Source organism: Nematolebias whitei, chromosome 20, assembly GCF_014905685.2.
Source record: "Nematolebias whitei isolate Nwh7 chromosome 20, NemWhi1, whole genome shotgun sequence".
Classification (NCBI taxonomy): domain Eukaryota; kingdom Metazoa; phylum Chordata; class Actinopteri; order Cyprinodontiformes; family Rivulidae; genus Nematolebias; species Nematolebias whitei.
The window spans coordinates 30893676-30905878 of record NC_056517.1 but is presented as its reverse complement, the minus strand read 5'-3'; the positions used below and the strand labels follow the sequence as shown (position 1 = coordinate 30905878).

Sequence of the window (12203 nt, the reverse complement as noted above, 5' to 3'; positions counted from 1 at the left end):
CCGCTCCCTGTTTTGATCATTTCCTTACAACTCAATTCTGGTTTTGTTTAATTTTCTTCTTTTAGGTGGAGTGGCTTCCTGCTGTGTGCCATCGCCATGCTTTTGGTTATTTTCCCCATGTTTGCCTTCCCCAAAAAGCTGCCCCCGCGACACAAGAAGAGGAAAAGGAAGAAAAAGATGGGCTCACCGGGCGATGTGTCCAGCGATGATGATGCGATGAAGGAAAAGTCGAGTAGCAAAGGCCAAAGTGTGTCCTCCTCCATGGGTTTTGGGAAGGATATCAAAGGTGAGAAAAGAATGATTTCACTTCTGGATTCTGATGTGAAATAACTAGGGATGCACGATATTGGATTTTTGGCCGATATCCGATATGCCGATATGTTAAAACTTATTTGGCCGATAACTGATACCGATATTTTATTTAATTTAATTTGTCAGAACATAGCCCTCTTATTTAGGCTTATTTGCTACAAAAATTGTGTAACAGCTGTAAGAGCTGGTGACATTTATTCAGTAACAGACATATGCATAGCACTTTAACTTATATTAAATGAAAAGTGTTAAATATTATTTATTAGCATTAGTCCCCTGCGATGCTCTCTCACTTGTGGAGGCTTATTCTGGGTTTCTAGCTGCAATGTGGGATCCTCTGCACTCTTGTGCATGAAGAACAGCCTTTTTAAGTTCAAAGTTTTTGTCCATTCATTGTGCCGTAAGACTAATCATGCTAACGGGGCTAACACGACGTCCAATGTCTGGTAGAATTCACCCAAGTGCTATCGGTTATTAGCTTCTCAATGACGTCGGAAATGACGGCTTGTAGCTCGAGTAAGGCTACGTTGAAAATATATCTTCGACTGGGGACGATGTAGCGAGGCTCAACGTAGTCCATAAATCTTTGTAATCCGATATCCTCACGAACAAAAACAAACTTCCACACTGCCGACATTTTGACTTCTTCCTCTCCGCTCTGATCAGATCAGGTAGGCGTGCATGACGTCATCACGTTGCGCAGCCGCTGCAGGCATCCCATACAAAAACGGCGCCTTTTATATCGGTGTTATTTTAATGGAATGGCCGATGTCTGGTATTGAACTTTAACGCCAATATCGTCCGATACAGATACCATGCCAATAATATCGTGCATCCCTAGAAATAAGTGTCTTGCATAAAGCAAATGTGAGCCATTGATGTACTAACAGGGTATAATCCACTTAATATTGGGGATTAGCCACCTCATCCAGGAACAGAATCTTTACAGATCTCCTGTAAAGACACAATTGATGATGGATGAGTGTATAAACACAAATGACGTGTATTGGTGTGAGTAAATTTATATTAAAAAGACACATTTTTGCATTGCTGCTAGAACATTTTTATGTCTTATCCGAGTATGATATTCCAGGAATCTCCTGGTTTTCCCCTGATGAGCTCTCTCCTGCTTTGGTATTTCCCAGTTTTCTCTCGTCTCGCTTTTGCTCATCGTTCTCTTTTAAATTAGCTCTCTGGGGACCTCAGTCACATTTCCACGCACAGGAGTAGATGGACTGCATAGCACAGCTAAACAGCAGCTTTCTTGTTTTCCCATCGCACACTTCATTCCGTGCAAATTCAAACGTGCATTTAGTGTGGCTCCACACACTCAAATGAATGCTTATGCGCACAACCGGGGCAGTCAAAACAGGGCTTTGTCTTGGAGATGCACATGGTGTGAATGCATTACAGCTTCGTCAGATCGCTGCTCGCTCAGCTGTTGTTTTATTTGTCTCAGCAGGATGTTTTAGGCTGCTGTGGAAACTACGGCCAATTTTGCAGACTCGGCCTCTTCAATGCACGGATCCTGAATGTATTTCAGTACAGAACATGTCCTTTTGTTGAGGTGTGCTTGTTTGTCTGTTGCACAAATTCAGCATTTTCTGTGAAAGATACGCTGCTGAAAAGTAGCTGCTTTCACAATGTATTTATTTTTATTTTTTTTGGCTTTTCCTATCACAAGCGCACACTGAAAAATGCTAACACCAAACGTTTTCAGTACTGCACGTCAGAGGGACACACATTTGATTGTGGAATGTTCCAGACCTTTGGTCTGCAGCTGTGAGAAAGCAGTTTTCCTTGAAAGGTTCAAAGGCATGGGAAAATGATTGCTGACACAGTGCATCATAACCACATCCCCGTAAGTGATTAATTACCTCACAGGATTAGGAATGCAGAGGCAGTCTTTTCAGCTGGTATATTACTACGCTCGATTGAGCATCTACTATTTGACTCTAGACTTCCATACGAGTTGTCATGTTCAAGCTTTTCTGGTTCTGAACACACAACTAAAGTTTGTGTTTATCTTGCAGGTGAACGTATTTCATTCATTTAATTAATTTCATCTATTTATCATAGATCCTAAAGTTAAGGTTTTCTTTAGCTTTTGGATCTATGATAAATAACCAGTTGTCAAGGTTATCATATTTAATTTTTAATTGAATATTTTACCTTTGTTCGTACTTTATGGAGACACAAGTGAGACTGTTTCAAACATACAAAATCAAATAAAAGCAGGATAGTCAAAGTGGTTCAAAATATCAAAGTCCATGCTCAATAATCCATGTAAAAAAATCCAACAAAGTTCAGTCAGGTCCATCCATCCATTATCTTTTACTCGCTTCTTCCATTTTGGTTCACGGGGTTCGTCGGTGCCAATGTCCAGCAATCACTGTACGAGGGGCGGGGTACACCCTGGACAGGTCGCAAGTCCATCACAGGGACACATAGAGACAAATGAGACAAACATCCATCCGTTCTCTCACTCACACCTAGGGACAATTTAGAGTTACCAATCAGCCTAACATGCATGTTTTTGGTCTGTGGGAGGAAACCGGAGCACCTGGAGAAAACCCACACATGTATGGAGAGAACATGCAAACTCCACCCAGAAAGGCCCCCGGACAGGGATTTGAACCAGGGACCTGCTCGCTGAGAGGCAGCAGCTCTACCAATTGTGCCACCGTGCTGCCATTAGTCAAGTCATCTGGGTGTTTTTTTTTTTTTGTTGTTGTTGAGACGTTTCGTCCTTCATCCAAAGGACTTCATGAATCCGAGGAGCCACAAACAAACTCAGTCCCACAAGCAGCACACTCCCATAGTGGCCCAACCAGTTTGCTAGTGATAAGATGGTTTCTGGGGCCCACTCTCTCCCAGTGGTTCAAAGTTTTGAACCACTATGTCTATGGCTGCCTCCAAGGAATCAGTGGGGGAGAGGGCGGGCCACAGAGATCTTTTTATCACCAGAAAACTGGCTGGTCCACTATAGGAGTGTGCTGCTTGTGGGACTGAGTTTGTTTGTGGCTCCTCGGACTGACGAAGGACGAAAAGTCTCAACAAAATAAAAAAATAAAAAGGAACTGTCCAGATGATCTGACTGAAATTTGTTGGATTTTTTTACCTGGATTATTGAGCATGGACTTTGATGTTTCCAATTAGCGTTTTTCTCAAACTAAACTAAAAACTCTTCAGTGGACTCAAGCTGGGAAGTTCAGGTTATGTTTAATTTGTTCTAAGACAAAGAGCAGAATTGGAAATAGTCTTTTCTGACTCTGCACAAACTGAGGGGATGGCTATGGTAATGAAGGACTTATGTGACATACTGGAGGATAAATATGTTGGCAGAAAGCCAAGGATGGTTTTGTAAATGAAATTATACCAATACTGAAAAATCTGTGTGGACACTGATGGCCAGTTAACCTGACAGTACAAAGCACAGCTGTGAGTGAGAGGTTTGCACTCTGTAATGAATCTTTGTGCTTCATGATCAACTGTAGATCACTAACAGGAAGACTTTATTCAGTAGGGGTGCCTTGGTGCCTTTTAATGGAAGGGAAAACTGCTGACACGTTTTATTTCAAAACAACTTTGCTTTAATTTAGCTGTCATTCAGTATCAGTTTGATTTTGACTTGACTATCAGTTTGAGATTAAACAAATGGATAAATAAATATCAGACTAGAGATTAACACTGTTTAGTGTTTATATTCATATCTGTATAAATAAAGGTTGAATATCAGGTTGCCTTAGATTGTTATGTCTTGAAAAGGGTGAAAAGAGGTAAGTGTGTTTCATCTGCTTGTTTTGTTTTGGTCCGTCTTTCTGTGCCCTTTTTATTTGTGCTGAGAAAGCAAGTTATGTGGCATTTCCAAAAGGAAAAGGAAAAAGCTCAGATATTGAGCCTTTTCTAGAGATCGTAGCCTCAGGTATAGAGAACAATCCACAACACCAAGGGTGTCCCAACCCTCTAAAAATACACTTACTGCACCCTCCCAGCTTCTCAACCCTTTTTAGCCTGCTCTTTCACACATTTCTAAATTCCTCACTCTGTAACATCAAACTCACTCACATATTTATTGAAGTTGTTTTGTTTATTTTTTACACATTTCATTAGATATCGTTTTTATAATGTTGTGAGACAGCAACATCTGATTTTCTTTTTGTCACCATACTTGCTGTATAAGATCTGTATGCTTGGCGCACTCTTCTGCAGGGTACTTGCAGAATCTAGGGTGCAGGTACATCTTGGCATAATTGGATTCAAAATAAACTTTATTATCATTGTACTGGGATACAGTGAAATTATGTTTGTACAGTCGTCCGAAAGATGGGCAGAGTGCACGTTGCTGCTGCTATAATAGCACAGCCCCTTGTTCTTTAACAGAATACTTATAGATAGAAAAGGGGAAAAGGCCATGAGGGTGGATAGTGGTATTACAAAAAAAGATCTCTTCACACCTTGTTCTATCTGGACACAATTTGAGACATCAAAAAACTCTACCAGAAAGCACATTTATAAACACATTACATATGCATTTGACATCAAGATGTTGAGATTTGTCCATGAAGCACTTCCAGATAGGCCACAGTCCTGATGTTGTTCAACCGGCAGTTCTGATAAGCCTGCACAGAAGTTCTCGGGGTGTTGCAATAGACAAAGCTTTTTCCCTAGTTATCCATGTCCCAGGAAAAATTTGATAGTTGGCTCGTATCCAAGGCCAAACGGGGGAGTCGGATTCAGATAAGCCACAATTGTTGATTTTCTTCAGACACTGTTTTTTCTTGTCAGCCTTGAGTCCTGCTGGAACTTTCCCGATCCAAAATGGCCAGATATATGGGTATTCCACACCACTGATCTGTGTTATGAGCCTTCTTTAAGGTCGATCCCAACATGCTGGCGAGTCCTAGACGCCGCAGGTGGCCTGTGATTCTCACAAATTGCCTCCATTTTATGGTTTAGCTCGTAAATCAGCTGATTTTGAGTCCTCATAGCACACACCAGACCTTCATATTGAAGCTTTGTCATGCCCAAAACTGCTGCTGAAGTCTTTTTCAAAGGTTGATAAAACAGAGCCTTGCCAATGCCAAAGAGCAGAAACCATGCTATCATAAATCCAATTCTATAAATGTCTTTGGCGTCCTCCTGAGACAGAACTGACAGACACATCAGCTGCCAAACTCCCCACGGATCTCTGATGTACCCCGCAGCGTGAGTCTCAGCCGGACAAGAGAGTTTTCCAGGACCCTGTCGTTTTGTTGAAAAGATTTTGTCAATTGCGTTGAAAGTCCAGCTCACCAGATCCATAATAGTATTGTTTCTTTTGGGAGATGTGCACCAGGAGCTCCAAGACACACAGAGAGCAAAAGCAGGAGGAAGAGGAGAACGGGGAGGGAGAGCAGAGGCATCCGTCTTAAGCTCTCAGTTTGATGATTTAGGCACAAGTCTTTGTTTTAGTAGCTGTACTTTATGCAGGTGTAAAGGTGTGCATTATATCAATAAGAAGTCAAAGATTGCTGTACAATATTGTGATAAGAGTGATTGTAGGTTTTATCTTAAAAGTCTTCATGTGGATCAACTTCTTGCGAAGTTACTGTTAATTTATAGCCTTGCTGAATTTACAGAAAATAATAACATTCTTAAACATGCTGATTTTAATAATTCTTGCGCAGTACAGCAAAAAATTCATAATTGGAAAACCTGGTGGATCAAGCCCTTTGAGTCATGAATCAATTTCTAACAAAAAATAAAGTTTGGAGACTTTTATGGGTCTGAGATTTGCCTGAATGAGAAAGCAGCTGCTGTAGATGTCAGCAGGATTTGACCATCTGTTCGGACAAGATTACACCAGGACTTCCAGGAATGAAACAATTATTTCCTGTGTTTTATTCCCATTTTGAACAAGAATCATGTTGACAGATGCTTTTGATGTCTCCAAACAAATAAGATAGTTAAATTAGTGCAGATAAGATAGTTGTATTAGTGCAGGGAGGCCCGTTCCCTAATCAAAGCAGTGATGTTATGCACGCAGACTGCTCAGCTTCTTAATAATATCTATAATGAAAGGTAATAAAAAGCCACTTTGTTTGTCATTGTTTCATGACTGCAAAGCTATAATGTTTTCTCTCACTTTTGGTGAGACTTCTCTCAGATCACAAGTTCAAATTTGTTTTAAGTATTACTTTTATTATTAAATGACAGACATGAATCACTTCAGCTCTGACATCTCTATAATAAAGGTTCTAATAATGGTAAATAGTTGAACCTACTGGACTTGTAATAGTAGCATAAGCTGATTGTTTGCTGTGTGTACTCTACGACGACTCGTGCTGAACTACAGGAGAAATTTAGCTTGAATGTGAGACACATTGTGGACTGTAAAGAACCTCTTTCTGTCAAATGATGCATGAAATCATAAACCTGTCACCGTGGAAGAGTTCGTACGCGTCACTGACTTTATTTCCTAGGCAGGGAAATTTAAAGGCAAACCTATGACCTTTTGTGTTGACCGTGTCTCATAATGTGAAATGATTTCATCAGTAGAATATTAGCTGACCTCAAAGCTCAACTATGTTGACGTCACTTTTCTCAGTTTTAAGCATAATGTGCTACTTCTTTAGAGTTTTACAAGAAAGGAGCTGCAGTCTGATATTAGCTGAAGGTTGTGATCTTGTAGCAGACAACCATGGCTGCTTTTTCTTTATAAATGCATAAAGAAATAATGGTTAAGACCAAATAAATCAGCATTACTAGCAAGAAAAATAAGCCTGTGTTTTATTACAAGACTTTCAGGATGAAGTTTGATTTATTTTTACAAGTCCTGTGGACTTAGGTTTTAATAAAAACTTTGGGTTGAAGTGCATTGATTGTTTTGCAGCCAGTGACCCAGGGAACATTTCACTGATGGCTTCAATTAAAAAGCAGTGAATGCTTGAATCAAACACCAAAATAAAAACCTTCACTTAAAAAAAAAAAGAATTACTTCACATTTTCTTATTTTACAATCTAATATGTCGAAAACTTAAGAATAGGTTCACGTGGCACTTAGAATTTATAAAATGTTACTATCAATGTAGAATCAAGATTTTTTTTTGTATTAGTGTTGACAGAATTATGCAGCCTTGCATGCTCCAGTGCAGATAAAAAGGAGAAAAGCACATTTACTAGAACTCTAACAAGGTTGAGTCAGGTCCTCTGTATGGATTCTTCTTTGTTCAAACATTTTGTCTTTTATCCAAAAGACTTCTTCAGTCTGAGGAGCTGCAATAAACACAGTCATAAGCAGCACCTTTTCTGAGTGGATCAACCAGTTTGCTGGCGACAGCCAAAACTAGTTGTTCACATGCAAAGATAACAATTAATTGTTAGTGCCCTGATGGCTGCTTGCTAGTCACAGAGGGCTGAGTGATACTAGCAACAACAGCATTGTAAGAGGGGGACAGTTGGACATGGAAGTCCCTGCCTCGTTTAATAATGGGCGAGTTCACAAAGATGGCTTCCTTCACTCTTCCCTCAAACCAACATTCCTCTCTATCAAGGATACAGATGAGTGTGGACCACAGAGTCCTGGCCTGATAATATTGATCTTCTGTGCTGGTCCATCCTTTTGGCCAGTGGATGTTTAGTTTCCCCGATGTAAGACTGATCACAGCCCTCCTGACACTGAACAGCATACACAATATTACTATGTTTGTGCCGGGGGACTGGATCTATGGACCATTTTTTGCCATAATGTATTTTGGGGTTTAAAAGCCACTGGGACGTTATGTTTAGAAAATAAATGTCTCAGTTTCTCTGAAACTCCTGCAACATATGGAATGACCACTGGTCTGGGTTCCTCCTTTTCACCTGATGGCTGGCTGGAGTCCTGTTTGGGGTTTGGGTCTCTGCTTTCAGGAAGGCCCAGTTAGGATATCCACATTGCTCCAGAACCTGTCTTGTGTGGGATTTCTCCTTCTGCCTGGCTCCTGAGTTAGTGGGGACGCTGTCTGCTCCGTGGTACAGAGTAGAGTTGCATTCGGGCCCAGAAAAATCAGACCTGACCCAGCCCCAGCCTGTAGACATAATTTCCGAACCCCACCCAACCTGACGAATTAACAGTAATTGCAGGTCTGAACCCGAAAAAACGTAGACATTTTTAGTTAAGCTTTGACTGCTTATATAGTTATTAGCGGTTGGCGGATGCGCGCAGCTGAATAAAAGGGGCAGAAGTTCAGAGCTGAGGGGGTGTTTGTCCTTTCATGTTCGTCAAAGCGCATTAAATCCCTGCTTCGGCCTGCATTCTGCATTATTCAGACACGGACCCTGCTCTGACATGTCGGATATTTTGGGATCTCACCTGTTTGGGTCGTTGGCCGTGTGCGTCCGCTGAGTGCGTCCATTTGGGTGATGGATCGTTTCCTATAGTATAGTATATATAGTATAGTCCCATCTAAAGCTTAACTGAACTTTATTTTACCTCTTTCAAGGCCAGTCAGTTCACGGTCAAATGGCCGTGTGCGGCTGGTGATTGTATGACAAACCATTTTGCCATATAGTTGAATTATATGACAAGCCATATTGCCATTACATTGGTTTGCCAGCCGCGCGCGTCTGCTGACACAATCAAAAGCCCAATACCGACCTGGCCCGCCCATCCAGCACATTATCATGGCCTGGCCCAGCACGAATTTGGACCGGGCCAGGTTTTGGGCCCAGGTACAGAGTCCTGATGACTCTGACTCATGCTCCAGAGGGTGATGGGAGTCAAACTGCAAATACTGGTCTCTGTGAGTGGGTTTGCAATACACTTTAGTTTCCAAATGTTCTCCATCAGAAACTCAGACCTCGCAGTTAAAGAAATCCAACTGGCCATCTTTTACATCTTCTCGTGGACATCTTCCACCTGGATTATTTAGCATGCATCAGAACATCTTTAATATATTTGCCATTGCTCTTGATGACATACGTTTTCCTAGACAATTCTTGGACACACATTAAACATGGAAAATAGATATTATTGCTCAATAATTCATAGTTCCTTTAGGAAATTGTACATGAAGGGTTTTATTGTTATAAGCTAACATTAGTTGTTAAATAGATTTGGAAAATAATCAATCAATTGGTAATAATCGTTTGTTTTCCTCAGGCTCTTAGAGTCTTCATTTCTAAAAGCAAAACAAAACCCCTATAAATGTTTAGTCATTGCAGAAGCTGAAGCTGGTTTATTCTGCCCAGCAGCAGAAATGTACAGTTCAACCAGAAGACTTTTTAGTGACCAAATATTAAGGGCATTCTGCAGCGGTGTGTCCACAGCACATGGACACAACCCCCAAGCACGCATGAAGGACACACATGTCCTTGTGTAGTTCGACTAAAGCTAAAGGCAACCAATGTTTGTGGGGGAGTTTCAGCAGAGACTGGAAATTAAAGACTGTTTTTGCATCTTCTATTATTTGAAGTAAACATCACGTAGCATTTGTGTGTTCAAGACTTATTGTGAATTTTTGCACAATACAAACGTGCCTACTCAGACTGAGACGTGGTTGAGTGCATCGCTTGAATGTGAAATATTTTTATTTTCTTTTTTTAAAGCTATATACTGTATTTTATTTTTACTCATTGGATTATTATAGAAGTTTTGTTTAGGTCGGAAATGCGTCTTTTTCTTTTCAGGTTTCTTGTTTTTTTTTTTTTTTTATTGTTGTTGTTGGTTAGATGAATAAATATAATATGTTTTAGTGTTTTTAAAGTGTTTGTGTAGATTATAAGCTGGCTGGCTGGGTTTAATGAAACAGTGACCATATATAATATAATAAGGTGTTTTCTCTTGTTCCCCACAGACCTTCCCAAGGCTGCACTGAGAATCCTCAGCAACATGACGTTCCTGTTTGTCAGCTTGTCCTACACAGCTGAGTGTGCCATCGTCACAGCCTTCATCACCTTCATCCCCAAGTTCATCGAGTCTCAGTTCGGCATCCCTGCCTCCACTGCCAGCATATACACAGGTAAATTTAAAATTATCACAACATTTAATTAAGGGTTTTATTAGTTTGATGTCATATGCGTTAGTCTTTTAGAGCTTTTTTTAATTTCAAAACGTTACTGCAGTGCAGCTACGTCAGTGTTGTGTTTGAGTTGCTTGTGAGCGAGCACAGGAACGGTCCCTTGTGGGCCACCATCAAGGATGTGTGGGAGTCTGAGATGAAGGATGTTCTGCGGTATGGGCTGAATGGTACCGGGGATTTCCTTAAGAAGGAGACAAAAAGGAACTTTATGTTATTATTATCATATGACTATGTCAAATATTAGAAATGGTAAATATTGCCATCACAGATGTTTAGTGTTCATATCGGCCTTCTTATTGATTATCTTGCTTGTAGGAAACAATAAGTCATTGAATCTCGCTGGATTTCATTTACTGATAAACTTTGTTAGTAAAGTGTTTATTAATGTGACAGACACAGTCATGTTCTGTCTGCAGTCTGTTCACTGCGTACAGTTTGCATGGGGCACAAAGACCTAGCTAATCCCCCAGCTGTGTGTGAACCAGCGTAGCTAACATACGACTAATCTGCCAGCAGGACTGTTACAGTAAAAAGTGATTGAAAACATAATTATGGCTCTGAAAGCACGTTTTTTTGTGTGTGTGACCGAGTACCTCCCTGGATAACGTGGCTGCTTCAAAACAGAGAAAAATACACAATACATCCTGCTGTTGCCAGGATACAAAGGGTAAGAGCAAACGGGTGGTGCGGTCGCCATGGCTACCTGAACGCTGCCAGGTCACTTGATTGTGATGATGGTTGGAGACGGGGGGTGGGGGGGGGGGCTTCTGATGATGGCTGTGCTTCTTTTGTGAACTAGGACAGACTCTGATGTTTTCTGTATGATTTATTTATTAATTTTTTTTTACCAACACTGATTACATTTAGGGTCAAAGTTTAAACTTTTAAGCATCAGAATTTCCCATTTAAAAACCCCAAATTTTAATGTACATTAACAGAACATTGCCAAGGAAAGTGAAGAAAAATAATATATCAATATGTCATGGTTCTATTATTTTATCTAACTTTACTGATTTAACTGTCTCATTTAGTAACTGAAGTTCTGCTGCAGGAATTAGTTGGTAAACATATATTTTATTATTTATTTTATTTAGTTAACCTTTATTTATCCAGGCAAATCCTAATGAGATCACAGATCTCTTTTGCAAGGGAGGCCTGGGCCTGAAGGCAGCCTGACAGCATGTTTTTGGGCATGCATGCATATTAAGTATGATTAAAAAACATCACATAGTGCAACTTGAGCAAATAAAAATGATTATAAAGACTCAGTAAAACAAGTGTGCATAGTTTTCATACTTTCTGGTAACATGAAATAAAAAAATCTTCTTAAAAATATATGTTTTGAGATAAATTAAACGGCAAAAGCTGTGAAGTTGAACTAACCAATAATAAACTTATGGACGACAGGCAGACACTGACAAGTATTTATTTCAACTGAACTGCTATTCAAACGAGTTCATAACCAAAATTTAATTCATGCATTACTTTACCTAATTAAACTAGTGTTCTCAACTGTTTGTGCGCTTTATTTTTGACTAATAAAGAATATAATGGGAAGAATACTTTTAAAAGCTTTGGTTGTATTTTTTTACTATTTATAAAAGGATCGAACAGTATTGGGGGGTCATAAACTGGACTGCAATTCATATTTTTGTAGACTATGGTTTAATCATTGGCTAGTAGTCTGAGAAAATCATTAAAATGAAATTATGTTTTGGGAATTACTTTATTGAAAGAGGTATTTGTATAAATATAACTAGAAATGCACGATTTTATCAGCATGGTATTGGTATTGACCAATATTAGCGATAAAGTTAAATATCGGATATCGGCCATTCCATCAAAATA

General features: G+C 39.8%; 1 protein-coding gene across 1 annotated transcript in view; it reads left to right on the top strand.

The window, feature by feature from the left end:
• LOC119426658 (solute carrier organic anion transporter family member 5A1) overlaps positions 1 to 12203 on the top strand; it is a 47735-nt gene that overhangs the window by 24731 nt on the left and 10801 nt on the right. Inside the window, exons 3-4 of the mRNA XM_037694238.1 lie at positions 66 to 286; positions 10131 to 10295. Coding sequence (XP_037550166.1) covers positions 66 to 286; positions 10131 to 10295 — 386 coding nt within the window. The remainder of the gene's footprint in view (positions 1 to 65; positions 287 to 10130; positions 10296 to 12203) is intronic.